This window comes from Canis lupus, chromosome 23, assembly GCF_011100685.1.
Source record: "Canis lupus familiaris isolate Mischka breed German Shepherd chromosome 23, alternate assembly UU_Cfam_GSD_1.0, whole genome shotgun sequence".
Lineage (NCBI taxonomy): Eukaryota > Metazoa > Chordata > Mammalia > Carnivora > Canidae > Canis > Canis lupus.
In genome coordinates this window covers 37,860,282-37,888,262 of record NC_049244.1, presented here as the reverse complement: position 1 = coordinate 37,888,262, position 27,981 = coordinate 37,860,282, and the positions used below count along the sequence as shown (strand labels likewise).

The 27,981-nt window shown below is 43.2% G+C and overlaps 1 protein-coding gene across 14 annotated transcripts in view; it reads right to left on the bottom strand.

Moving 5' to 3' along the window:
- Nucleotides 1–10,220: 10,220 nt before the first annotated feature.
- The window catches only part of ZBTB38 (zinc finger and BTB domain containing 38), a 133,274-nt gene continuing 115,513 nt past the window's right edge, over nt 10,221–27,981 (bottom strand). For 7 of the 14 annotated variants that reach the window (XM_038571083.1, XM_038571079.1, XM_038571078.1 and 4 more), the window contains one exon: nt 10,221–16,612. In XM_038571083.1, coding sequence (XP_038427011.1) covers nt 13,031–16,612 — 3,582 coding nt within the window. In that variant the 3' untranslated portion in view covers nt 10,221–13,030. Of the gene's footprint in view, nt 16,613–19,845; nt 19,980–21,881; nt 22,443–27,981 lie in introns of those variants that run through there. The other 7 variants (XR_005377091.1, XR_005377090.1, XR_005377089.1 and 4 more) reach the window with 2 other exon arrangements.

The window sequence follows — 27,981 nt, the reverse complement described above, 5'->3', positions numbered from 1 at the left end:
GAGACCTAGGGGCCGAATGAGAGGGAAACTTATTTTTCTCTGTCTACCTTTTCGTTGTATTTGAAAAAAAAATGTTCTTTTACCATATATATGTACTAGCTCTTTAAACACATTCACATGAATGCATTAGCCTGCTTTCCCCTTTTATCACATATGGTGCAGTCACTTCTGTTAACCGAGAGAGTTCCTGGAAATTGGCCTAGAAAGGTCTTTATAAATGTCCCTGCAGCTGGGCTCACCTCTTCTAATGTGTTTGCATTCATCTGTAAAAGTCGATGAATGATCAAATAAAAGTGAGGAGTGGAGGCTCAGTGTTCCTTGAGCAGCACGAGTGAGGGGGGGCAGGGAAACGGGCAGGGGTAGAGTCGGGGTGGCAGCCAGTCAATATCCAAGCTGGAGGATGTGACAGGAAACTGGGTTCTCATTTCCTATGTAGATTCTCACCACTCTGCAGAGTGAGGTCCTTGGCTTTGGGCCTTTCTGCCTCTTTCACACCGTAAAAACAATACCTTCTTGCAAGGTTCTTGTTCAGAAGCAAGCATTGGGCACGGTGCCTGGCTCAGTTGATTTTAGCTGAACGTAATGTGTTTTGTGGTCATTTTGATTGACTTTTCCTCGGCACGTCCTGGGAGGAGGTGTATAACCTACATGAGTAGAGAGTGTGAGTGTCAGCGATGACGTTGGATGCTCTGGGTTTGAGTTCAGACTCTGGTGTTTGGAGGAGGTGATTGCTAGGAGTGCTTCTCTTCTCTGAAGATGTGGCAGGGAGTGGGGACTTTACTCCATTCAGCACAGGCATCTTTGCCATCAATTGGAGAGAACCAGACTGAGAGGGAAGCCAGTAGAGAAGAAAGTGGAGAAGAGGGAAAAGGAAGAGATAGGAGGAGAGAGAGGGGAAAGATATCATTTTTCTTAAGCCCTTACATCCGGCTCTGCTTAAGACCAGCAGTTCTGTCCATGGCAGTGGAGAAGGTCCGGCTCAGTTTCCTTGTTCTGGTGCTGAGATGTAGAAACACAGGCTACCAGAACCAGGCCATGTGTTTCCCATCCACCCACACCCCAACCTGATCCATAGTGTCTGAAGGTGGGGCTGAAGGAAGAGGGAGTGAGAGGTGACTTCTCAAAGAAATTCAAGTGCTTTCATCATCAAAATAGAAAAGGACTCAGCGGGAAAACCCAGAGCTGGACACACTTAGCAGGACGGATGGGCGGTGGTGAGGAAGACTGGGATAGGCCATCACTTATTCTCAAGGTGGACTCTGTAAACACTTCCTAGGGCAAATGCCTCGTGTGGGCAGCTGCAAGCTTGCAGGGTCAGCTAAGCTCCCCAGGAGGTTCTTGGGAGAAATGAGAGTAGAGGGAGTTTCTGTGAAATAATTAAGGCCTTTTAGTAGGACTCTGGAAACTGGCCCCCATGATTGTCCTTTCCATTCTCTCAGCCCAGACTTGCACAGTCTAGCCACTTTCCTGTGTGGCCTAGATGTTTCTTCACTGCTCAGGAGGAGGTGGGAGAAAGCTGACAGTCCCTTTAGTTGTTTCAAACTAAAATTGGCCACTTAGTTTTATTTCTGTTGTGGCTGCCGATGCCCCCTCCCATTCTGAAGAACCTCTTCCCCATTAGGGTGATCAGTCCTCCCCGTTTCCCCAAGACTGCCCTGGATTTAAGCACCGAAAGTCCCACATCTTGGGAAAACCCTCCTTCCCAGACACAGTGTGATAGTTTGTCACCCTGGAACGGAGCATCACTACTCTCAGAAGATGACTCATGTTTGGGACTGCTGTGCTGATGCTGGAAGCAGAGCTAAATAAGTAAGTTCTGGACTCTGCCTGGAGGAGCTTGCTGTCCGAGAGCAGAGGTGGAATTGAAAAAAATATTTTGCCAGAGAGCTGTGGTGGGACTGAGGCAAAGGCAAGCCGGAGTCTGACGGTGTCTCATAAACCATCTCAAGGAAGAAGCTTTAGAAGGGGCTTTGGAACAACACACTGAGACATGGTCATGCCTGTGGGTGGGGGTGGAGTGGGGGTGGGAATGGACATCTCACTACCGCCAGGAACTGATATTCAGACATAGTGTGATGAAAAGCCAGATGCCCTAGGGAGTAGTGACAGGCCTCCCAAACTTTTACAGGGTCGAGGGCAAGTGTTCAGATGGAGGCCTATGCAGTTGACCCTTGAGCAATGTGGGGACTGGGGTGCTGGCCTCCCCCGCCCCAGTCAAAAATCTGTGTATAACTTTTGATTCCCCAGAGACTTAGCCACCAAAAGCCTACTGTTGACCAGAAGCCTACCAACAACAGAAATAGTCAATTAATACATATGTTGCATATTTAGGTATTATATACTGTTTCTTATAATCAAGTAAGTTAGAAAAATGTTAAGAAAACCATAAGAAGGAGAAAATATGTTCACAGATCAACAGTAGTATATCAGATGTCTAAACACAAGTTATGAATCAGGTGAACTGCTCTTAATTAAGTATGCTCTACTCTCTGTCTTTGGTAAACATACCTTCATAACAATCTGGGAGGCCAGGTTTGGATTTGGAATTTCCGGTCTCGGGTATTCCAGACTGGGGTGAGACAGCACAAGTAGAGCCCGGGTCCTCCTCTCCTTCCTTCTTACTCTCCACCCTGCTCCCTCTGATAAGGCTGGGGGACTCAGGTACGCACATATGGATGACAAACTCTGTCCACATCTCCAGCAAACACCGGACCATCCCTGGGACCTAGGAGAGTGACACTGGCATGAAGAGGCCTGAGCAGGCCCTCCAAGTGGGCAGAGCCCACTGTGCCTGAGTATTCAGACTGGCACAGACTCTGGGTGGGCATTTCATTATTGGCCCTGGAGACTCAGCCCTGGGATGGGGTCCAGGTGGACTCCTGGAGGAGGGCCAGGGTGGGGCCTCCTCGCTTAGGTGTGGGGATGCTATCAAATAGCGAGGAGTTCCCAGTGACTGGGATGGTGCTGCAGTCGACATGAGCAATAGTGGAGGAGGCTGGTTCCCATCATGGTGACGAAAATAGTGGCTCTGAATTTCTCTTTAGGAACAGGAACGTCAGAAATGATGGGGTCCGACCGGGGAAATGGCCTGCTGCTCTTTCCACTAACCACATTTACCCAGATGTTGAGCATGTTCCAGTCAATGTGTGGGACCCGGCCTTTTAGCCCAGTAAAACCGAGAAGCTAGAAATTAACAGCACCTAAGCTACACGTTATTTCAGGTCGTCAGATTTCGGGAGAGAAGCTGGCCACTCAGAGGTGAGTCAGCTTCTCCCTGGCAATACCCCATTGCTCATGTGACGTGAGTAAACTCTTTGACTTAGAGATGTCATTTCCTTTCATGGAAGATGTTCTCCCATTAGAGGGGCCGTGATGGGTAAAAGTAAGCAATGATCTGGACTTCAGGGCTATGACATTACATGGGAACCTGAAGATCCTTCCTGAGGCCAGTCTACACCTCAGATTCTAACTCCCTGGTCCCAGTCATAGGCTCCCCCCCCTCCTTATTTGACCCTTTGGAGTAGCTAAAAGTTTCAGATGTTAATTATTTATAAGACAAAAAAAAACAATATAACCCATGCCCTGCCTTGACTTATATTTCTGTTCTTTCCTGATTGGATAAAGAACAAGTAAAAGTATAAAGCCTTCCACTGGCCTTGGGCCACACAAGACCCTATTTTCACCTCTAACATAAGAAGAGCTTTGTTTAGGGGTGCCTGGGGGCTCAGTCAGTTAGGCAGCTGACTCTTGATTTCAGCTCAGGTCATGATCTCGAGGTTCTGGGATGGAGCTCCTCATCCGGGTTCTGCACTGAGCAGGGAGTCTGCTTGAGATCCTCTCTCCCTCTCCCTCCATCCCTCCCTCCATTCCCATGTGCAAGCACACACTCTCTCTCTCTAAAATAAACAAATAAATCTTGAAAAAAGGTGAGCCCTGTTCAGCTAGTCCTTGAAATTTGAATCAATTTGTACCTTCCTCATTTATTTCCATTTAAAGTATTTTTAGACTTTCTTCCTCTCTTTGAGATCCTTCACAGCTAACTCCAGGGACTCTCTGGTTCTACTATGAATAATGCTGTGCTCCCAACCACCAGGGCTTTGGGATGAGAGGATGTGCTGTGTTATGAGCCTTCAGTCCCTTTCGCCTGTCTTAGCAGATAGACTCTGGAATTCAACCGCCTGGGATTAACTCTGCTTCTCCACATACCAGCTTGGAAATGGCCTTGGGTAAGTTATCAAACTTCTCTGTGCCTTGGTTTTCTCATTGGGAATTATCTCTTGTAGAATAGCTTGTCCCCAAAGATGCCTGCCATCGGATCCCTTTCCTCCCTGTATGTGCCTGCTACTCCCCCACTGAGGAGTATGGTCCATCCCTCCACCCTTGAATCTAAGCTGGGCTCAGATTGGATGCCCAGTGTGGTTAGGGCTTTAGATGACACCACACGGCGATCATCTGACTACAGCTGCATGAGAGGCCCACTCAACTGATCCCACTCAAACCACAAAACCATGTGAAATAATAATACTGGCACCTGGCTGTCTTAAGCTGCTAAATTTTGCGGCACTGTACAGCAAAAGATAACCACGTTGAATGTTGATGGAGATGATAATATAAATGACTATCTCACAGCACTGATACGAGGATTAAATGAATTAATATTCACTAGATGCTTAGAACCGTGCCTGGTAATACAGGCACACCTTGGAGATATGGTGGGCTGGGTTCCAGACCACCACAATATAGTGAATAGCACAAAGAAACAAGTCAAATGAATTTTTGAGTTTTTTAGTGCACATGAAAGTATGCTTACATTAGACAGTAGTCTATTAAGTGTGCAATGGCATTACGTCTAAAAAACCAATGCACATACCTTCATTAAAAAGTACATCATTGCTAACATGCTAACCCGCATCTCAGCTTTCAGTGAGTTATAACCACTGATCACAGATTATCACAAATATAATAATGAAAAAGTTTGAAATATTACCAAAAAAAAGCAGTATCTGCAAGGCAAAATAAAGTGAAGTGCCATAAAATGAGGTCGATCTATACTAACTGCCACATAAGAGCACACTGACAGAAAAAAAAAAAAAAAGAAAAGAAAAGAATGACTTAGGGCATTCTTAGGGTATTGGAGTCTCAAGCTAATAAACACTCATTTTGAGGAAAGCCCAGCAGTTGTCATTGTCCCAGTCTTCCTTCCAAAATATCCCCTCGTCAACGTGGAGTCGGTGGTGGTGAAAACCGCATCCTGAAAACTGACCTGTCTCCGAGCCCCTTAGCCTCCTCATACTCTGTGTCCACAGCTTTCAGGTGAGGAAGACAATCGTCACCGCCACCGCAACAGGGGAGGGGGAGGGCCAAACAGAAAAGTAGTAGCGCAAGAGCTTCGAAGCCCCCTCCATCTGTGTGCGTCCACCAGACATTGAGGTCTCTAGTCCCGTAGGTTGAACCCGGCCTTTATAGCTCTTGACGACGACCACGCCTCAGGCCAAGACCCTCACCTGCCTTGCCTCCTCACCCTCTGCTCTACCCCACGTGGCGCAATCCTGGTCTCCAAACCTTAGGTTCCACTCACCTTTCTCTTTCTTCTCTCCTTCAGAGCTAAGTTTGCTTGTTTGCTTCTGAGAGACAGACAGAGAGCACAAGCATGGGAAGGGGCAGACTCCCCAAAGAGTGGAGGCCCCACGCGGGGCTCCATCCCAGGACCCCGGGGTCATGACCCAAGCAGAAGTCAGATGCTTAACCGACCGACCGAGCTGCCTGGGCGCCCACTTCCCAGCTAAGCTTCTTGAAACAAGAAGCCACATGAACCACCGCCAAAATTACTCTTGCCAAGATCCACCTGTTGAGCCACTAGAGTGGGTCCGTGTCACCTCTTGTGAGCCAGCTGGAGGTCTCTTTTCCCAACTCCACGTTCAGTGACGTCATGTTGTTCTCCAGGATTTTTTTTAATTTGTTTAAATTCGATTTGCCAATATATACAATAATGCCCAGTGCTCATCTCATCCTGTGACGATGGTCCTCTTTTGCTATACAAGCTTCACAGGAGACATCTTTCATTCCCATCGTTTCAATAATTCCAAAACCAAAAGCTGCATCCTTGGCTCCTCCCTGGCCCTCACTTCCCCATATCCATCCAACATCAGGGGCTGTTGATTTTATCTTCCAAATAGCCCTCCTCCTCTCCCCTCTCCTCTCCTCTTGCCGGCCAATACATGGTCCAAGCCACTGCTGTCTCCAGCCTGGACCACTGCAGTGGCTTCCTACCCGCTCCATTCCTGGCCACTACTGTCCTCCACATCATTCTCTACATTTCAGCCACAGTGACTTTTCACACTACAAAACTGATTAAAATACTTCTTGTCCTAACAATTCAGTGGCTCTCTGTTGCTCTTAGTAGAAGATCTCAATCTGCAGCATGACTTGGGGACCCTGCAGGGTCTGGCATTTGGCCTCTGGTGTCATCTAAGAGCCATCTCTCCTGTACTCTGGCCACTACTGGCTTCCAATGCACAGTGTTCCTTCTACTTTTGTACATGCTGTTCCCGCTGCCTGGAAACTTGCTCCTCTTTCAACTCTTACTCCTTGTTTATTTTTTTTAAAGATTGTATTTATTTATTCATGAGAGAGGCGGGGACACAGGCAGAGGGAGAAGCAGGTTTCCTGCAGGGAGCCCGACGTGGGACTCGATCCCGGGACTCCAGGATCACGCCCCGAACCAAAGGCAGACGCTTAACCGCTGAGCCACCCAGGCGTCCTATGTTTATTTTAAAAATTTTATTTATTTATTCATGAGAGATAGAGAGGCAGAGACACAGGCAGAGGGAGAAGCAGGCTTCCTGCAGGGAGCCCGATGCAGGACTCAATCCGGAGGACCCCGGGATCATGACCTGAGCCAAAGGCAGATGCTCAACCACTGAGCCACCCAGGTGCCCCTCTTACTCCTTGTTTAGATCTCATTCAAAAGGTACTTCCTCAAGGCTGACTTCCCTTGAACTTTCAGACTAGCTTAGGACCCCCACCCCCGTGCCACTACATGTCCTCATAGCACCCCTTTTTCACAACACTTATTGCAATTGTAATTGCTTAGCTCTTTGTGTTCCCCGCTAGGTCATAAGCACCAGGGACAATGTGTTTTGCCCACTCTTGTATTCCCAGCACCTAGCTCAAATATGTTTTGAAGTAATGAAACATGACTTTCGGCTTCAGACCTGAAGTTAGTCTCCTTTTCCAAACTTCTGGTCCACATATCTAGTCTTCTGCTGGTGACTCCATCCTTCCAATGGCTCAGGCCCAGAACTTGGGAGTCATCTCTGACTCCTCTGTTTTTCTTACCTCCTGGGACCGAAATCACTTGCAAATCTTTTCAGATCTACCTTCAAAGTACATCCAATATGTCAGTGAGACAGTAGATGCCTCCTGATGGATGAACATAACCTAACTTAGGAAGCGGTCTTGCTAATTACCAGGCTGTGGAAACTCTTCAGGATAAACAACATAATTTCTTCAAAAATATATCGCAAGGGGGGAAACAAAGAGAGCCTCTTCACTGACCTGCAGTCTCTGCTGCATTGCAGTGAGAGTCAGCCTTTAAACACATTAGATCATTTCCTGTCTGTGGAAGCCTTCCCGTGGCCTCTCATGTTGCTTGGACCTTCTGGGACCTGTCTCTGACTTTCTGTCTTAGCACTCAGCTGCTCCTCTGTTCCCCCATCCTCTGTCAGCGTCAGAAGTACAGATTCTCTGGCAAGGCCCATGAGGTCCTGCTGATGTGTCCTCTGTGTGCCTCTCCTGGCTCACCACCCAAACCCCAGGTTTGCGGAGCAATCTGCCCTCACCCGTGCTCCTCTGTTTTAGCCACCCCTACCCAGGCCTGCTCCCACCGGGAAGCCCAGGCTCCCTCAGCCCTTGCTCTGTGCCATCCCTCTCATAACCTGACACAACCCAATCTGCTTCTGAGCTCCTAGGAGCTCAGAGTTTTGTTTTGTAATCATCCCTTGCCTCATCAGTCTCCTTCCTCAGATCCAGCTCCCTAAAGGTACAGGCTACCTCTTATGTCTCTAGTGCCCTGGCCACATCTCCTGAGACTCAAAATCAAACATATTTTGAATGAATTAAAATTCTACATAAATAAGCATTGTTATGTCTTTTAAGTCTCTGTACAGCAGTTTTGTATAATAGGAATAATATCCTTACCCCTATTATTACATAGAAGTCATAACTTTAAAAATTATTGGGAAAAAAAGTGCTCTTGATTTTCAGCAAAACTTTTTTTTTGGGAAAAAAAGGTTTTTATTTATTTGAGAGAGAGAGAGAGAGAATGAGGAGAGAGAAGCAGAGGCAGAGGGAGAAGCAGACTCCCCACTGAGTGGTGAGCCCCGAAGCAATGTGGGGCTTGATCCCAGGACCTGGGATCATAACCTGAGCCAAAGGCAGATGTTTAATTGACCTAGCCAGCCAGGCGCCCTTCAGCAAAAGATTCTAAATAAATAGAACTGAGATCTTACATGTCAAGAATGAAATAGTAATTTAAGAAATATTTAAAAGTGTAATCATAATTTTTATATTCAGTTCTTCCATTAGTTGTCTAAATTTGGAGTTTCTTTTTAAAAATTGCACAGGAAGCCAACTTGCCTGTTCACTGACCACCTCACTTGAAGACTCATCATCTAGGGGTGCATTCTGGAGAGGGAAGGTGGGGTTCCTCTCTCCAGAAGGGAGTCCATAGCCCATCAGGATTTGGGGAAGAGGAAGGTGAAGAGTTCTCAAGTATGGAGGAAACTGCCTCTGCAAAGAGCATCTGATGGAGACACAGGGCATGGAACCAAATCAATGGATAGGTTACGAGAAAAGAGGGCAGTGAGCAACAGGAATAAAAGGACCCAAAGTAATTAATACAGTATGTACAAATAGGATTGCCTTGCATGATTTGTTTTGGTGCTTTTAATCCAGTTACTTTCTCAATTGTTACAAATTCCTTCAATGTTTAATCTGTTTTGCTAGTGAAGTGAGGTTAGTTTCAACAGACAGCAGTTACCAAATTTCTGGTTTGGGTTTGATTTGGATTATCCTTCAAATACAAAACTGATGCTACTGGTCAGCCACGGGAGGACTGGAAATCCGAGGTATTTTCCCTGTGTCGGTGATGGATTGTGCTGTCTGAGCCACTGGCACTCCCTTTCACGTTACCTACTGTGACTAATTGCATGCATTTGAAGATAATAAATTAAGGTTAGGACTATAGTCTGGGATGATGGAACACATTTTTTTCTTTATGTGAAAAATTACTCATTTATAGTAGCATTAAATGATGATTTTACTCCAAATTTTTTATTTAAAGAGTGCACAGGTTTAAAAAAAAAAAAAGGTCTTATAGGGCAATATCCCAACATCTTAAGAGGAGCCAATGCCCAAAATGTTGCATTGTCAGTAAAAAAAAGGAGTGGTGTGTCGGGGAGAGCTGAGACCAATACAGCCTCCTGAAAGCCATCACTGCAACGGCTGTCCTCCTCAAGTGGCGTTCATTCCTCACCTCGTGCCTCTCTTCCTCACTCTCTGCTTGGTTTACATTAAGCATTTTTCTCTAAGGTGTTTTGTTTTGTTTTAAAGATTTTATTTATTCACACAGAGAGAGGCAGAGACACAGGCAGAGGGAGAAGCAGGTTCCATGCAGGGAGCCCGATGTGGGACTCGATCCTGGGACTCCAGGATCACTCCCTGGGCCCAAGACAGATGCTCAACCACTGAGCCACCCAGGCGCCCCTCTAAGGTGTTGAGAAGAAACAAAAACATGGGCTTTGAAGTCAGGAAGCCCTGGGTGAGAATCCTGACTCTGGCTGTGGGATCTTCTCAAAGTCACTATCAAGTGTGGATGATGAAGTCGACTTGCAGGGGCGTCAGGAAAGACCTAAATGAAACGGCCCACGGGAAGAATGATGCCACTTCCAGGGTTCTCTGGTTCATCACGACAAGGTCAGGCCTATCCTAAGCACTACATGACAAGGAGACTTACCCACCTCTCTCATTCTGCTTTGTTTTTTTTTAAACGTGTATTTTGTTTGAGTCCTAAGCATGTAAGTAGGTATCACGGAAGGTAACCAAGTCAGGAAACGGAAATATATGAAGCAAATAGAACCTGTGGAATAAGGCTGTGACCCACAAAGAGGAGACTGCTGCTTGGCTGCACACGGGAATTAACAGTGAAACATGTAAGAGACTTAACATAGGAATAAGCTATTTTAATCAAGCAAAACCAAATTTGTATTCGTTATTTCTAAAAATAAAATTAGGCTTTTCCAACCCTTAACATCTGCATTTAATAATATCTTCTAACCGAAATACAGATGCTAGAACGGCAAATTACAATGTACCTTGTACGGCATATAGTATGTTCACTGCGCACACCTACTGTGGTTCTAGTTGGTCGTTAAGTACTCAACGCAAACTTCAACGTCACTCATGGTAAAGTCTTCACAATGAACAGAAAAAGGTGATGAGGCTGTCTTAAAACGGCTCTGCTATAAATTGTATAGAATATACAGTTACAAAGTCAAGTATTTTTTTATCAAAATATACACCCCTCCCTGAAACTAACACAAGCTATCAACATTTTAAACGGATAATACAATTATAGAAAATATCTGCAAAATTATTTTTTCATGTATAAATATTCTGCCATATTTACTTTGGTCTAGAATCATCAGCATACAAGTCCACTTAAAAAATTCCCACATGTGAGGGCTGGGAGACGTCACTACGGGTGATCGTTTTATAGAGTTACCTCAAATCAAAATGACTGAAATACACAGTAATTCTCTCTGATTAACGATCCTAATTGAAAGAAGACAGATTAGTAGATCACAGAATTGCCTATTCAATATTGTAATTATCAATTCAGAAAGGATTTTCATAAGCCCTTTGTGACTATCTCTTTTTTTTTAACAAGAACCCAGGTGAGCAGGGCAGGTATACATATATACAACGTATAAAGTAAGGTTGGATTTGTTTGCGTTTTCCCATTTTCCTCGATTATATAATACTGTATGTAAGTGAAAGTAGATGAACGAAAGCTAGATGCAGATGCAGTACTGGGGTTACTTAACAGCAAAATACTACTGTATAAAAAGGTCAGCTTTGATCATGTCCTTCTCTGGGTGTTTAAATGCCTTCTTGCCCACCCAAATCCACATGAAGTCTTCTTCATGGAGATATCACAATACTTGGAGAGAGGAACTGGAGTCCTTTGAACTACTTCTTCATAATGGTGACCTTGCAACCTTGGGTAACCTTGGGCTTCCATCTATCAAATCCCATGAACAGGAGTGGCTGTAGGTCACCCTTAAACCAGGTTCCAGATTCTGCTCACACTGCTGATCAAAGGGTAGGAATGTTTTCTCTCTCCCTCCTATCCTGGCAGTTTAAACGTAAGAATGATGAGTTCCAGTTTCCCAGAACCTAGTCCACGTGATGGAATGTCCTACTGGGCAATTGGACTTTGAGGCCAATGCTTGATGGTGTGGGTCAGCGTAAAAAGAAAACATGAAAAAACTTAAGTGGGTTTTTAGCAAGGGAGCTAGATGTCTGCAAACATGAAGACGAGGCGTCTGGCTTTGGGGAGATGTATCTGGGTCCTATAAATGATGGAATCTTATCACTCCACATTCCATCTCCCCACCCCACCCCCCCCAAAAACAAAGCTACCACTGGAGGCAAGGAAGGTCACTACTTCCTCTTGCCCACTCAAGTTATTAATGGGTGAGGTGGGAGGTGTCTTTCTGATGTCCTTTTGGTTTATACTAGTGTACACTTGTGGGCTGCATAATCTCCAAGAAGGCTAATGATTACAGGGATTAGGCTGTCACTTTCAAGTGGCTGGGAATTCACCACCATACGCATGCTTGCACTAAATTTCCTAGACACTCCTTCCGTGGAATTGGGAGTTGTCAGGTTTTACTTAAACCCTTGAGGCTGACTAAGTCTGTCCGAAACAGACTTCCACATCCATGGCCTTGTGATGGATGGAAGACTGCAGGGAGTTTCAGAAGAATTTGACCCTTCTTTGTTATCTGAGGTGAGGCCACTGCAAAGTAATATACAGCACAGGTCATCACAGGAAAGTTCTGGGAGGGCTCTCCCCCATAGATAAGGCATGACCTATGTTTTCTGTGACTGGAGTAGACCAGTTCTAGTATAGCTCAGCCATAACTTCAAGGGAACAGCATTCCATCTAAAAGCACACAACATGCTCTTAAACCAGATTCAAGATGCTTTCTACTGATTTTTCCATCAGTCCTCACTATTTGCAGATCTATTGCTCATCAATTATAATTCTCTACAGGGGACGTGGACAGTTAAAAGTCATAGTGGTTTATATATGTATTTTACAAGGTTTGTGTTGCAGAAAAAGTAGTTCTAGATAATGAATGTCCTACTTAGGTTACTCAATTTCACACATATTTTCAGCTATAATATTAAATATCTCATATATATCCACTAATTTAAACAATCTTTAATAGTGCAGAAGCTGGATGGGAAAAATGACCGTCAGAGCTCATTTACCCTCTAACATATTTACGAAGATGATGTTTTCATGATATCTGACCCTCGTTTTCTCCAGTGACTAAAGACAGCTCAGCAGCCAGTTCCTATCAGCACTTACTAGAAAGTTTTAAATTAGGCTAACGTTCGACTCTTTTTTTTTTCCCACTGGCAGAAATACCACAGCTAAGAACTTCATAAACTTCCACAAGATACTTGGGATACTGGAGGATTCAGCTATTTCATTTTTGTGCACTTTGCATGAAGTTAATGCTAAAACCCAAAGTAGATACTAGGATCCTTTTTCTGGAATTTTCACAAAAGAGATTTTCTTTTACATTTCACTCCTTCATCAATGCTGTGTGAACAAAACTAACTTAAAAACAACAACAAGAGAAAACAGCTAACTAAAAAACAAAAACAAAAAAACAAAACCAAAACAACAAACCGGCCAACTTATATTTTTGAAGATTTTTCTATGTATCGCCACTCAAAGGACATTTTCAACAATGGTTTGTATGTTATCCTTTTGGTCACTGTCTTCTGAGTCATTGACATGTGCGTTCTCCAGGGGGTTTGAGTTTTCCTGGCACATGTCACCTTCTACTTTCTCCCGCTGACTTGGACTTTTGAACAAGTGTTTCTTCTGGTGCATTCCAAGGGCAGCGGCTGTTTTGCAAATTTTGGGGCACTGGAAGCAGGCGTAGCCCTTCCCATCATGCTCCCAAATGTGCCTCTGCTCATGATTCCTTTTTGTGGAAAGGTACAAAAAACTCTGAAAGCAGAACTGACAGTGGTAACGCTTTTCGCCGGTGTGGATCCTCTCGTGGATTTTGAGGGTCTCGTTCAAGGTGAACGCCTTGTTGCAGTACTGACAGATGAACTCCTTCACACCCAGGTGGATGCGTTCGTGTTTCTGCAAGTTGCCCTGCACCGAAAAGCGCCGCCCACAGGTTTTGCACGGGTAGGGCTTCTCCCCAGTGTGGCACCTCATGTGCATCTTGAGGGTGGAAGGGCTCTGGAACTGCTTGGCGCAGAGCTCGCAGGCGTAAGGCCTGGCGGTGAGGTGCCGGTGGGGCCTTCCTTGGCTGCCAGCCCCCGAGGTTTTGTCCCCATCACAGAGTTCACACTGCAACTTGGGCATCTCCTTGTTTTCTTCTTCCTCAAAGGCCTTCTCCTGCGGGGCCTTGGCCACGGCACGGTCCGGTTCTGCCGGGTATCTGCACTGAGTGCTTGGGCTCCTGTTCTCGTGTTCCTTCTTCCAGTTGACTTTCCTCATTTTTCTCAGCTGTCTGGACTTCTTTTTGGGTTTGTAGTTGTAGTAAGGACGCCACGGCTTGTCCGTGGAATCCTGGTCACTGGCATCATCGAACATTTCATTCATTTCCACACACTCGGATTGGCAGAGCCCAAGTGGGCTGTCTCTGTTGGTTTCTGGGTCGCTCTCTTGGGGCAAAGCCTCCTCCTCCATCTGATACTTGGGTCTTCTTCCTCTTTTGTAGAATAGCTTAGATCCCAGGATATGCCTTTTTACGATGGCTTCGTTGCCGATTTTCACGGTTATTTGGCAGAGGGGCGCGACGTTGCTATTCGTGGAGGTTCCAGGCAGAGCGGGCTTTGCAATGTAGGTCTCAATTTTACTGGTTTCTTTCATGCTTGTGGTTTTGCTCAACGACCCTCCGGGATCAGCACTGTACTTTGGCTCCTCGGCTACTTCTGCCTTGTTACACGGCACGGTTTTCTTTTTCTCCTTAACGCTTTTGGGTCGGCTGACAGCTCTGCTGGCTTTATCGGGCTCGAGTCTGCGGTCATCCTTCAGGGCCTGACTGGCAGCCGGGTCCGCGGGGGCTCTGTGGCTGCTGCTGCTCATGGCAGCAACGGCGTTGCTGTGCATGATCACTGATGAGAACTGGCTACTGTGCACGATGACCGACGGAGCCGAGCCGCTGTAGCTGATCACGGAGGCCGCGTTCTCACTGCCGTTACTCAGAGATGAAACAGGCCCGTCCCCTACCGGGAGGTTGGAGCTCACCGCGTTTTCAGTGGAAGAAACGGACACCTCCGTGGAATAAAAGTTATTGTCCAGATCAACTTTCAGTGCCTCCTCTCCCCATTTGGTCCCCTCTGTGTTCTGTGCGTTGGCAGAAGCTGGGACCTCCTGACGTACAGATGTTTCCAAGGGGACGGCCGGACCGTGGGTCAAGGTGTTGATGCGGTCTTGGAAACTCAAGGTCGGTAACTCAGAGCTGTGTGTGTTCTGAATCACATAGGGACCAGGTGCAGACTCATTCATCTGACTGTTTTCCCGGGCATTTTCATAGGAAGAGTTTCGGTAGCTTTTATAAGGAGCCCTCTTGCATTTCATAGGCAGTAGCCTATAAAGTTTATATGGATAGACACTAGGCTTCAGGCCTCCATTTGCTGTTTTTTTACTTATGGAAAGTCTGTGATCTATGGCATGGAAAGACTTCTGATGGTTTTTGAGAATATAGTAGGTCATGAAAGTTTCAAGGCAGAAAATGCACTGATAGCGCCTTTCTCCCGTGTGCCAAATTTCATGTCTTGTCCTGTACTCCGCCAATGCAAATACTTTGTTGCAATAATGACAAGGATATGTTCTTCTCCAGGAGTGAACGTTTGCATGTCTTCGGAGGCTGGATAAAGTCACATAACTACGTTTGCATACGACACAACTGTAGAGCATTTGCCCGTTAACAAATTTAACCATGTGGTCCGTCTCTGGCAAGGTACTTCCGGGACCGGAAAATTCACCAATCCTATTTTCAGATAATAGGGGTTCTGGACCTGTGAATGAACTTCCATTCTGTCCAATGGTAGGATAGTTTTCTAGAAAGCGTTGATTTCCCCCAGGAACCGGCATGTGGCTTGACCTCATACAAATCTGCTCGTGCCGATCCAGTCTGTTTAGAGTGCTGAACTGCTTGTTGCAGTATTTGCACACTAACGGCTCCTGGGTCGGCTTGTGAAGCTGCATGTGGGCACTGAGCAAAGTGCTACTGTCAAAGGATTTGGAACAACAGCTGCAATTGTAAACGAGAGGTGGGACCTCCACAGCCGGTGGCCCAGGCATGTCAGAGGACTTATTTTCATCTTCCTTGGAAAAACGGCCATCTCCTTCGTTGTTAGATTTGGAAGGAGGAAGAATTGCAGCTGGCTGTGGACTTCTTTCTTGATTAACCTCTAAGCTGGCTACTGGAGGGGGTGGTGTGTTTTCTGCAGCTGACTCAGAATCCTGGGGTATGGAGACTGTCTTTGGCTTCCGGCATGTTTTCGGCTTTCCTGCAAGAGCTTCACCATTTTCTTTACCTGTCTTAGCAGGGGAACTGCTGTCATGCTCACGTACAGGCGGATTTCTGTAGGCCTCGGCCACAGAAGAAACGGCGTACGAGTGCTCAGCTAGGGTGCGGACGGGTTCCGCCTCGTGGCACACGTCAGTCCTCTCCAGGCAAAGGCTAGTGCTTCTCATGGAGTCGGAGACCTTTTTAAAGCTCGCCCTCAAGTCCAGTGGAGAAAACATGTTATTACTATTTTCTGTTTCGATGATGGAAAATGCATTTGTGATCCTTGGCCCATTGGTGATTGCAGGTTCTTCATGCCTTTTTTCATTTTTTTCTTCTTTAACCACTCCTTTTTCAGTAATGCAAAATACATAGGGACCAGGGGAATTTGAGAAGTTGCGATCAGTAAGATCCTCCAAGAAGGATATTCCCAGCTTCTTTCCTGCAGCTGCAAGATCGGTGACTGTTTCCTGTCTCTTGACGACAACTGTGGAGCTGTAGATATAATTAAGAATTTCTGTAAACACTTCAGCTTTGAGATCATCCAGTTCCAGGACATGGCTGGAGATACAGATTGTATGGCTCCAAAAGATATTTTTGAAATAAAGGCTTGAAGCAGCTAGGACATTGCTGTGGGCTTTAAATTTGGTGTCTTCCACAATAATGGTGACATCACATAAAATGCCCCGAATGCGCTGCTCATTTAAGATGGAGAGCACTGTGTCACTGTGCAAGTCGTCCTTGAGGTCCCTGGAAAGGGACATGACTGTCATCTGAAATAAGAGGAGAGATATGATCAGAAACCCTTCTACAAGTAGTTTCTTTTTCTTTCTTTCTTTCTTTCTTTCTTTCTTTCTTTCTTTCTTTCTTTCTTTCTTTCTTTCTTTCTTTCTCTTTCTTTCTTTCTTTTTTTTTTTTAAAGTAAGCTCTATGCCCAACATGGGGCTTGAACCCATGTCCCTGAGATCAAGAGTTGCATGCTCTATTGAGTGAGCCTACCAGGCACCCCAACAAGTAGCTTCTTTACTTCTAGACAATTTTCAGTGCTTTTGAAACACTTTTTTTTTTTTTTTTTGGTATGAAAATACAGGTTTTTATCTCACTCTGCTGTTACTTGTAAGACTTGGAGTCAATATTAGAAGCTAAATCTTGATCTCGCCCCAGCCTGTTTCTCATACCATCGCTAATAGTTGTTATAGTTGGAAGTCCTCCCAGAACTCTTTCTCCAAGACCGTAGCTATATATACATGTCCAAATTTGGGAGGAGGAGGGTTTTCTCCACAAACCTTAAGGGTCTCATCGTCAATCAAGGCTGCTGCATGAACTCCTAGAGATGAGCAATGCTGTGGTCCTGCCACGACCTCCTGTTTCACAGATGATCCTGATGATCTGATCCAAATATCATTTATAAATCAGGAAGATGATTTTTTAAAAAAAATCTTTCCCTAAGCAAGCAGAACCTGTATAGAAAGGTACTGCTGCTCAGAGAAGAAGCAAGAACTGGAGAAACCATTCCTACTTCGTGGCTCTGAAAGGTCTCCCCATGGAAAGCCTCATTCTGCATAACCAAGTCTGACCACCAGGGGTGCTCTGCCTCCCTGCGCTACTGGCCCTTACCTCTCTTACCTCATTCTCTGATTTCCCTTTCAGTATAACCAAAGTACATTAAGATTTCAGAAAAGAACTCTGAGGTACTGAGGGCACACAAATAGAAACAACACACAGAACCACCAAAGTATGTATCTAAGTCTAGTGTGATCTCCTTCTGGTTTTGATTTGCAGACATCTCTACAAGATCCTGATTCAATGCCTTCGGATACATACCCACAAGTGAGATTGCTGGATCTCATAGTAGTTCTATTTCTAATTTCTTGAGGAATCTCCATACTGCTTTTCGTTGTAGCTGTCACCAATTTACACTCCCACCAACAGTGCACAAGGGTTCCCTTTTCTCCAACCCTTTATCAACACTTGTCATCTCTTTTTGATTTTAGTAATTCTAGCAGGTGTGAGGTGGTATCTCATTGTGGTTTTCACTTGCATTTCCCTGTTGATGAGAGATGCTGAGCATCTTTTCATATGTCTGTTGGCTATCTGTATGCCTTCTTTGGAAAAATGTCTATTCAGGTCCTCTGCCCATTTGTTAATTGGGTTATTTGTGGCTCTGGGATGTTGAGTTGTACAAATTCTTTATATGTTTTGGATATTAACTCCTCACCAAACTATCATTTCCAAGTATCTTCTTCCATTTGGTAGGTTATCATTTTGTTGATGGTTTCCATTGTGCAAAAATCTTTTTAGTTTCATGTAGTCTCAATACTTGATTTTTGCTTTTATTTCCCTTGCCTGAGGAGACAAATCTAGAAAAATGCTTCTATTGCTGAGGTCAAAGAAATTACTGCCTATGATCTCTTCTAGGATTTTTATGGTTTCAGGTCTCACATTTAGATCTTTAATCCAGTTTAAGTTTGATCGATTTGTTTATTTATATATTTATTTTTAAAGATTTTATTTATTCATGAGAGATACAGAAAGAGAGGCAGAGACACAGGCAGAGGGAGAAGCAGGCTCCCTGCAGTGAACCTGATGTGGGACTCTATCCCAGGACCCAGGGGATCATGACCTGAGCCAAAGGCAGAAACTCAATCACTTAGTCACCCAGGCCCTTGAGCATATTTTTTGTATCTGGTGTAAGAAAGTGGTCTGGTTTCATTCTTTTGCATGCAGCTGTCCAGTTGTCCCAGCACCAGTAATTCCACTATTGGGTATTAACCCAAAGAAAACGAAAACACTCTTTTGAAAAGATCTATGCACCCCTATGTTTATGGCAGCATTATTTACAATAGCCAAGGTATGGAAGCAGCCCACATATCCACTGATAGATGAATGGATAAAATAGGTATGTTACACACACACACACACAGGAATATTACACATAAAAAAGAATGTTGCCATTGAAACAATATGGATGGGCCTACCAACTAATATTATAGTGAGGGATAGAATATTACATAAGAAATACATGGTACATAGGGATCCAAGACACAAAAATGAAAACTTAACCTTACTTCATGCAATGTATTCTGTTCTGTTCTATTCTATTTTCTTTCATTTAAAAAATGCTAATGGCAACTCACAAATTCACTATACAGATCACTCCTGCAGTTAAAATAAAAAAAACCCCTCTGGTCTAAAGGCCATACTAAGCAACTATCATCCAGCTTCTCTATCTTTTATCAAGTGATGTCCAGAAAGCAGCAGAGCTTGAAGAGATCTCTTTAGCTTCCAGTGGCAAGTTCTTCCTAGCATTGGAGTACCACATTTAACTCATGGCATTCATTCAGTTATGGAGAGACCAGATGGCCACAAAATGAATTTTTTACCCTTTTTAAAAGCTATTATAAGTTGTGCCCATTATGTTATTTAGTGTCCTTTGTACTTTAGGATCCATTTGATTGATTTGATTCTTTGATCTCATCTAGCCATAGGAAAAAGTACATCACTACTAACAAATTCTTCTATTCCCAAGACAAGGAAGCTTACAACTAACTGTCATTGTCACCTGTTATAACAATGGCTACATTGTTAGCTTGGGTTTCTGGTGTAACTATTGTCTCATTTCCTTTATTTAATGTTAGTTTTTCTACTCTTGTTAACTCTGCCTTTAATTTTAACTGTCCATGAATCTTTTCTAGAAGTGTAAGGGATTATGTCTATGAATAAAAATGGAATTAAATGAACCAGAATCCATGGCTTCTTGTATGGCCCTGAGGAGAGGGGGCCACCTCTGAACAGACGGAATCTGTCCTTCATTGGTTATAGATCAACAACATATTTTGCTGATGATTCTTTTGCCTCCCTTGGGGTCTCTGCTGTGGGCCTCTATAGAATCCCTACTTTCTCTCCCGACTTAATTTATTCTCATCCTTTTTGGCTTTTCCAATAACCATACATTATTTCTTTATCCAGCCTGACTGGGTAGTCTCAGATTTGGTAAAGCACATACCATGGTTTTAAAAGCTGGTTTCCATCTTGGTTTAGTTCCATGCTGACATCTATTTTGTCCTTCCACATCAAAACTACTGCTTCTTCCAAAACACCCCACAGCACTCTGAAACTCCCAGTAGGCCTCACTTCCACCTGGGGAATACGGTATTTCACATCAAGCTAATACTCCCAAGGTATTAAATGATAAGCCCCATTTACTTCTATAGGATTTTATGATTCTTCTCTTAGATTGTTCAGTTAAGGTGGTTAGTAAAAGGCTGTTAACATTTAAGAATATCTTAATCATACAGTTAGAATAACAACATATAATAGAAAGTATCATTATATATATCATTAATACAACCTCCTAATTTCAGAATATCCAAGTATGACTTGTTCAAAAGGGGGACTATCTACCATTGTGTGGCAGAAATACTTTTAAAATCATAGTAACTAGGGATCCCTGGGTGGCGCAGCGGTTTGGCGTCTGCCTTTGGCCCAGGGCGCAATCCTGGAGACCCGGATCGAATCCCACGTCGGGCTCCCGGTGCATGGAGCCTGCTTCTCCCTCTGCTTGTGTCTCTGCCTCTCTCTCTCTGTGACTATCATAAATAAATAAAAATTAAAAAAAAAATAAAATCATAGTAACTATGATTTCTGCCACACAAATACTTTTAAAATCATAGTTACTATACAGTACTTCGATTTGCCTTCTTGGCACATAAATAAGAACTTCATTCTTGTGTCATTTTTACCCAACACATATGTTAATGCCTAACATGGTCACAGGGCTCAGAGCAGAAGATACTGAAGAATGTGAGGCACCTGTTTGTCCTCAAGGGGCTTAGAGTGTAGGGGAAGAAAGAGAACTGTCGACTAATAATTGGAATCCAGGATGACAGGCCTTATGTTAAAAAAGTATGTACAAAGTGTTAAAGGATGAAACGCCAACTTATTATTTATAGAGGCCCTGATCAATCAATAAGTAAAACATGGATATGGGAAAGGCATTCTTTTTTTTTTTTTTTTAAGATTTTATTTATTTATTCATGAGAGACACAGAGAGAGAGGCAGAGACATAGGCAGAGGGAGAAGCAGGCTCCATGCAGGGAGCCTGATGTGGGACTCGATCCCAGGACTCCAGGATCACGCCCTGAGCCAAAGGCAGATGCTCAATGTCACCCAGGCATCCCTGGGAAAGGCATTCTAAGCAGAAGGAGCACCATGGGCAAAACAAACAAAAAATGTTTAAAAAGGTGGGTGTACTGCACTCAGGGACTGATAAGTGGGTCTGTGTGATGGTAGGAGAGGGTGTGCACACTGCTGTGTCCCTAGTGTCCTCAGCAGTGCCAGGCACATGGCAGGCCTCAACACTCTTTCTACTGAATGACTTGGGCGAAGAAAGGAAGGGTCAGACCAGATCATAAAGGCCCTAAAGTAAAAAAAAAAAAAAAAAAAAAAAAAAAAAAAAAAAAAAAAATAAAGGCCCTAAAGTACTCCTAACAGTAAATTTAATATTGCAGGTTAAGAGGGAACCACTGAAAGTCATAACCAGATTTCAGTTGAAAACAAACAAACAAACACCCAATCACTCAGGCTGCAGTGTGTTGAAAGGATCAGAGGGAGGGGCAAGCTGGCTGTAAAAGACCAGTAGTTTGGCCATCTGTGGTACATCTGTGGTCCAGCAGAGAAGTTGCCCATCCACCCAAATGGACTGAGAAGTGGGGGCATATGGACAGCCCCACTCCACCTAAGAAAGTGGGATGGGGGTGGTATCTGAACTTAAAATAGATTTTCATTCCCTCTACCAATATTTATGGAATAACTGTTAAGTACAGGGATCAGGCTAAATGTTATAAGTAGACAAGAGTTCATTCTTCCTTTAAATGGATGCTTACTGAATATCTACTATATGCATTGGGACAGTAGTTTCCCAAACCTGGCTATGCATCAAAATCACCTGGGAAGCTTTAAAATAGTACAGATTTGTAGATATCCCCCTTCCCTGCTCCCACAGAAATTCTGGTGTAGAATAGCTGAGGCAAGATCCTGGAATCTGTATGCATTTTTATATTTATTTAGTGAACAAAGAATATATTCACATACCAAATTAAAAAGACACAACATGTAAACATTGACGAGCCTCTTTCCCACCTTGTTTCAGAGGCTCTTCAAGTTGCTTTTGGTTTTTGGGTGTGGAGCCCAACACAGGGCTTAAATTACTGACCCTGATATCAAGACCTGAGCTGAGATCAGAAGTCAGACACTTAACCGACCAGCCAAGCTGTCCAGGCACCCCAAGTATTTTTTTATCAACTAGCTAAAACCAGGCCTGGGGGGCTGACAATAAAACTCCATGCTAACAATAAACCCCATGCCTTCAAAGGTTTGTGGTGTAGCAAGGGAAATAAGATGTGTTTATGAAACACTGAATGACAAAGACAGAATGAATGTGCAGGATCACACAGGCAGGCAGGCCCGAAGAAGATGGAGAAGACGGTGGGAGTTCTGGGGAGCATCATGGGAATGGGGGGCGAGGGAAGGCATAGGGAGAAGCTCGACAAAGCCTTGCAGGAGGAAGCGCCATTTACTGCATCTTGAGGGTAGAATTTAGCTCTGCAGATACAAACAAAGGGGAAAGAGAATTTCACTCAGAGACAGGCACAGAGTTTCATGCCCTCAAGTTTATAATCCAGGAGTCAATGTAAGAGTTTAAAACAAAAAACCCAAATCTGCAAATGCAAACTGGAAAAAGCAATGAAAGCTGCTGAAGATGTACCTGAATGTCTTTAAGACTCTGGCACCACCCTTTCGAGCTTACCAGTGCCTTCCACCTGACCTACCTCCCAACCATAGTCACCTGACCATCTCAGAAGCTGCTGCAGCTAAAACCCACATTCTACATGTTCAAAGGGCAATAACGAAATGAGTCTGAAGTCTGTAGACCAGAGGACCACAGGCAAGTCTGGTTCCTGCAGGTTTCGTCTGACCAACCTGGTCTTTGGAACTGTGTTTTTGAAAAACTGGGCTGATGTTGAAAAGAGTAAGATTTAACATATAAATCATACACCTTTTCTTGAACAATATGAAGAGGGGGCAACAGTAGTTGTTGCCTGCCTGGCAAGAAGGACAGGGCGCCTAGTAGCTGTGTCCCCTCATCGTAGTCACCTGTACACACAAACTGCTAGCCCAGCCACTTCCCACCAAGTGGCTCTCTCTGTAACATGACCAGCCTGGCCCCTTTAGCTGCTTTCCTTTGTTGAGACTGATAAGTAAATTATGTGAAATAACATTAGACTCACAAATCTTATCAGATATACTTACTTTAAAGATATCCCCATGATTAAAATTAAGACTAATAAATGACCTTTTATGGGTTTTTTTGGGGGGGGGGCAGTCATCCTCAGCAAAAATAGTATTCTTGACTTTAAAAAGTTGAAGTGATCTCCTCTACTATATTTCTTTACAGAGAGTAACTTAATATTGAAGCCTTAGGAGTTCCTGCCAATGGAAAGCCCACGAAAGACCTCAGAAAAATAAATAGAAGATGGGAAGATGACTTTTAATTTACATGTAACTTTCTAAAATGTTTCCTAAAAAGCAAGTTTCACACAATAAACTCACTATTCTCAGTAGTATTAACCAAGATGGAGTAGATAAGCATGAAAAAGGCTAATAAAAATGTAGAGGCAAAAACTCTGGTGGGCCTACATTTCTTTTTTTAATTTAATGTAGGCCTACATTTCTTTTAAATAATTTGTCATTAGATAACTAACAGTAGGGCAGCCCGGGTGGCGCAGCGGTTTAGCGCCGCCTGCAGCCCGGGGTGTGATCCTGGGGACCGGGGACCGGGGATCGAGTCCCATGTCGGGCCTCCTGCATGGAGCCTGCTTCTCCCTCTGCCTGTGTCTCTGCCTCTCTCTTGTTCTCTCCGAATAAATAAATAAATAAATCTTTAAAAAAAAAGATAACTAACAGTAGTCATGTGACTTGTTACTATTTTCTTGAGTTTGTATTTAAGCTATAAAAGCCTTTAACATATATCTTCTAAATACACATATGCAATCTATTCAAACGTATGTACAAATAAATGTGTGACTTTATAAATATATACTATGTAAAAATGTTTATGTAGTCATACACTTATTTATAAATATATAGGTATATATAAAGATAGGGCAAACATATAATTCAGCATCTAAAAAAAGACACTTGAGAGAGAAAAGGGGTAAAACTAACAACTATGCCAGAGACACTGGTATATATTGGTTCAATCCTGGGGAAATAAGGGCGAATCATCCTCTATTTATACTTATACACATACATGTAAGTGTACATTTGTATATAAGCATATATATATGAAAAAATAAAAACCTCTATATGAATATAAAATTCTATATTATAGTTGTAAGTACATATGTGTATATTTACATAAAATGTACTTAAAAGTATGTAAAATGCTTTTAAGAATTTTATAAATATAGGATAAACATACTTTTGTTTTTTTGTTTTAAAGATTTTGTTTATTTATTCATGAGAGACACAGAGAGGCAGAGACATAGGCAGAAGGAGAAGCAGGCTCCCTGCAGGGAGTCCAATGCAGGACTCCATCCCAGGACTCCAGGGATCATGACCTGAGCCAAAGGCAGATACTCAACCACTGAACCACTCAGGTGTCTCAATAAACAGACTTTGTATTTATACTTTATATAAATGCCATTGGGAAATTCTAGTTAATTCACATATTTAGGATCTTCTGCTGCTTTTGTCTCCTGCCATATTCCAACCTTCTCTAATAAATACACATACATATAATGCAAAGATATATCTTTTTTTTTAATTTAAAGATCTTATTTATTTATTCATGAGAGACAGAGAGAGAGGCAGAGACACAGGCAGAGGGAGAAGCAGGATCCCTGCGAGGAGCCTGATGCGGGACTCGATCCCAGGATCACGCCCTTGCCAAAGGCAGATGCTCAACCACTGAGCCACCCAGGTGTCCCAACAAAGATGTATCTTAAATAAGATACTTTTGATGATTAAATTACCTTTTCTTCACTGCTTGTAGAATGAACTAGCTTTAAAAAAAAAAAAAATAGGGCTGCCCGGGTGGTACAGTCAACTGGGTAAGCGTCCAACTCTTGGTTCTGGCTCAGGTCCTAATTGGGGTCATGAGATTGAGCCTGAGTCAGGCTCTGTGCTCAGTGCAGAGTCTGTTTGGGTTTCTCCCTCCCTCTCCTTGTGCCCCTTCTCCCTGTGCTCCTGCTCTTTCTAAAATGAGTAAATAAACTTAAAAAAAATAAGTCTATGCTCGTGGTAAAGTATTCAAACAGTACAGAAGTCTATTAAGGTACAGAGCAGAAGCCGCCTTCTCCATCCTAGCCTCCCTCCCCCAGACCAGTGCACCCATTAACACCCATAGTACCCATACTCCCTAGGCATGGATACCTTTTTCCTAACTTTGGAAGATTTGCAAATTATATCTGTATAAAAGCTCTATGAGAAAAATTATTTCCTCTTCAGTTTCTTCTCTCCTAGCCTCTAGCTCCTCTGCTTGGCAATTCCTTAAACTTACTCATCTCAGGGAAGAGCCCATCTGGGCAGCGTCTGTCCTCTGGAATTTCTAGATTTTTGGTTCCTACCTTTATTATAATGTGTAGTGTTATACATCTATTCATGTTTATATCCTTCCCTCCCTGCTCCTTGAGTGCAGGGTCAATCTAACTCATCTTTGTTCTCCTGACACCTGTAGGGTACAGTACATTATTGATGATGTTGACAGCAAAAGGAACTGGCTCCTCAGACCCCGAGCAGCAAATGGCTTACACATTGTGCTTAGAAAAGTTCCTGATTTAAACTTTAAAGATGAGAAGCAGATGAATCCAAATTCTATTCTACAGAGAGCAAAATTAACTCTCTACTTTTATTAGAAAAATAAAAATTAATTTCTGTCCATTTCTTACCCCTAAGTTTCCTTCTAATCTGGCAGTTCTCAAAGTGTTTCATGGACCTCAAGTCTCCCAAGACCCTTTCAGCAGGTTTATGATGTCAAAACTATTTCATAATAACACAAAGATGCCATTTGCCTCCCCCCACCCACCATGTGGAACATGTGCATTAACAGTACAAAAGCAATGATGGGTCAAAGAGTCGGTGTGGTAGCAAGCATCAGCCAGTAACACCCAGATGAAAAAGTAAAAATTATTAATTTTATTAAATCTTGACCACTGAATATACAGCTTTTTACTATTCTGTGTGACAAAATGGGAGGTACACACAAAACACTTGCAGTGCACACTGAAAAAACAATGACTGCCTTAAGGTAAAACATGTGGGTGGTTCTTTGAGTTGTGAGTTGGACTAGCCAAATTTTTTTCATGGAACACCATTTGTTACATGAAAAAATGACTGACAAACTATGGTTATTCAGATGTGGGTATCTGGGCAAACATTTACTTGAAAATGAACTAAGTATGCTTGTCATTTCTTTCTTTAAAAAAAAAAAGATTTATTTATTTTAGAAAGAGAGAGTATGAGCATGGGAGGAGGACAAAGGGAGAAGGAGAGAGAATCTTGAGCAGACTCCCTGCTCAGAGCTTCAGCCCAACCTGAGATCATGATCTGAGTTGAAATCAAGACCTGACTTGACTGACTGAGCCACCTAGGTGCCCCTCAAGGAAGCAGCCATTTTATTGCCAGTAATAAAATTCAACTTTCAGGTGAAAATTACAATTTTGAGGGATGGCTAGGTGGCTCAGTGGTTGAGTGTCTTTTGGCTCAGGGCATGGTTCCGGTCTAGGGACTGAATTCCGTATTGGGCTCCCTGGAAGGAGCCTGCTTCTGCCTCCGCCTATATTTCTGCCTCTTTCTGTGTGTGTCTCTCATTAATTAAAAAAAAAAAATTACAATTTCGGAAAAGTTGGGATTTAACATAAACTTTGGTATCTACTACGATGAGCTCTACACTTCTCAATACATAATTATTTTTCTAATGAGGTTAACGAATGTGATTTTTGGATAGCGTGCAATGAGTCTGGAAGACAGGCATAGTTTAGTGAACTAATATTTTCCATATAACCATATAACCAATGGTATTTTTACAAAAAAAAAAAAAAAAAAAACATGTACGGGCTAAAAGGTGAAAGAGACATTAGTAGATTTAAATGTGACCAAGTATGGAAAGTTCATTGCCATAGTTGAACTTGGAAACTTAGAGTTTCAAGTTCCATGTTGCAACTAACCTTTAAAAAACTACCTGCCTGTCAAGGTTTGGATGTAGTATCAAAGAATATCCACAATTAATTGAAAAAGCTATTAGAAAAATTCTCCCCTTTCCAACGATCTATTCGTATGAGGCTAGGTTTTCTTTACATCAACTACAACAACATGCTTGGCCATTGAATTCAACAACTGATATGAAAATCCAGCTGCCTTTCTATCAGACTAAACATTATATATTTGCCATTCTTCTTCATTATATCTTTTGCCTTAGAAAACAGTTATTTTTTAAAATAAAATATGTTGGCATTCCTGGCTGGCTCAGTCGGTTAAGCATCTGCCTTTGGCTAGGATTATGATCTCGGAGTACTGGGATCGAGTCCCATGTCAGGCTCCCTGCTCAGTGGGGGGTCCACCTCTCCCTCTGCCCCTCTGCCTCTCTACCCCTCTGCTGCCCATTCTCTCTCAAAATAAATAAAATCTTTTAAAAATAAAATAAAATAAATAAAATACATTATTTTATCATGTAACTGGGTTTACTGTAGTCATTATTCATGAGTTAATTATTTTTTAAGTTCTCCTTTTAAATTTTGAATATGGCACATATTGATAGATATAGAACTCAGATAAACAAAAGCTCTTTGGGTCCTGAATGATTCATAAGGGCGTAAGGGAGTCCTGGGGCCAAAAAGTTTGAGAAATGCTACTCTAACCTATAAGAAAATGTTCAAATGATTTTTTTTAAAGATTCTGTTTATTTATTTGGCAGAGAGAGAGCAGAAGCAGGAGTAATGGTAGAGAGAGGGAGAGGGAGAAGCAGACTCCCTGTTGAGTAGGGAGCCTGACCCAGGGCTCCATCCCAGGACCCTGAGATCATGATCCGAGGCAAAGGCAGATGCTTAACTGACTGAGCCACCCAGGCATCCTGTTCAAAATG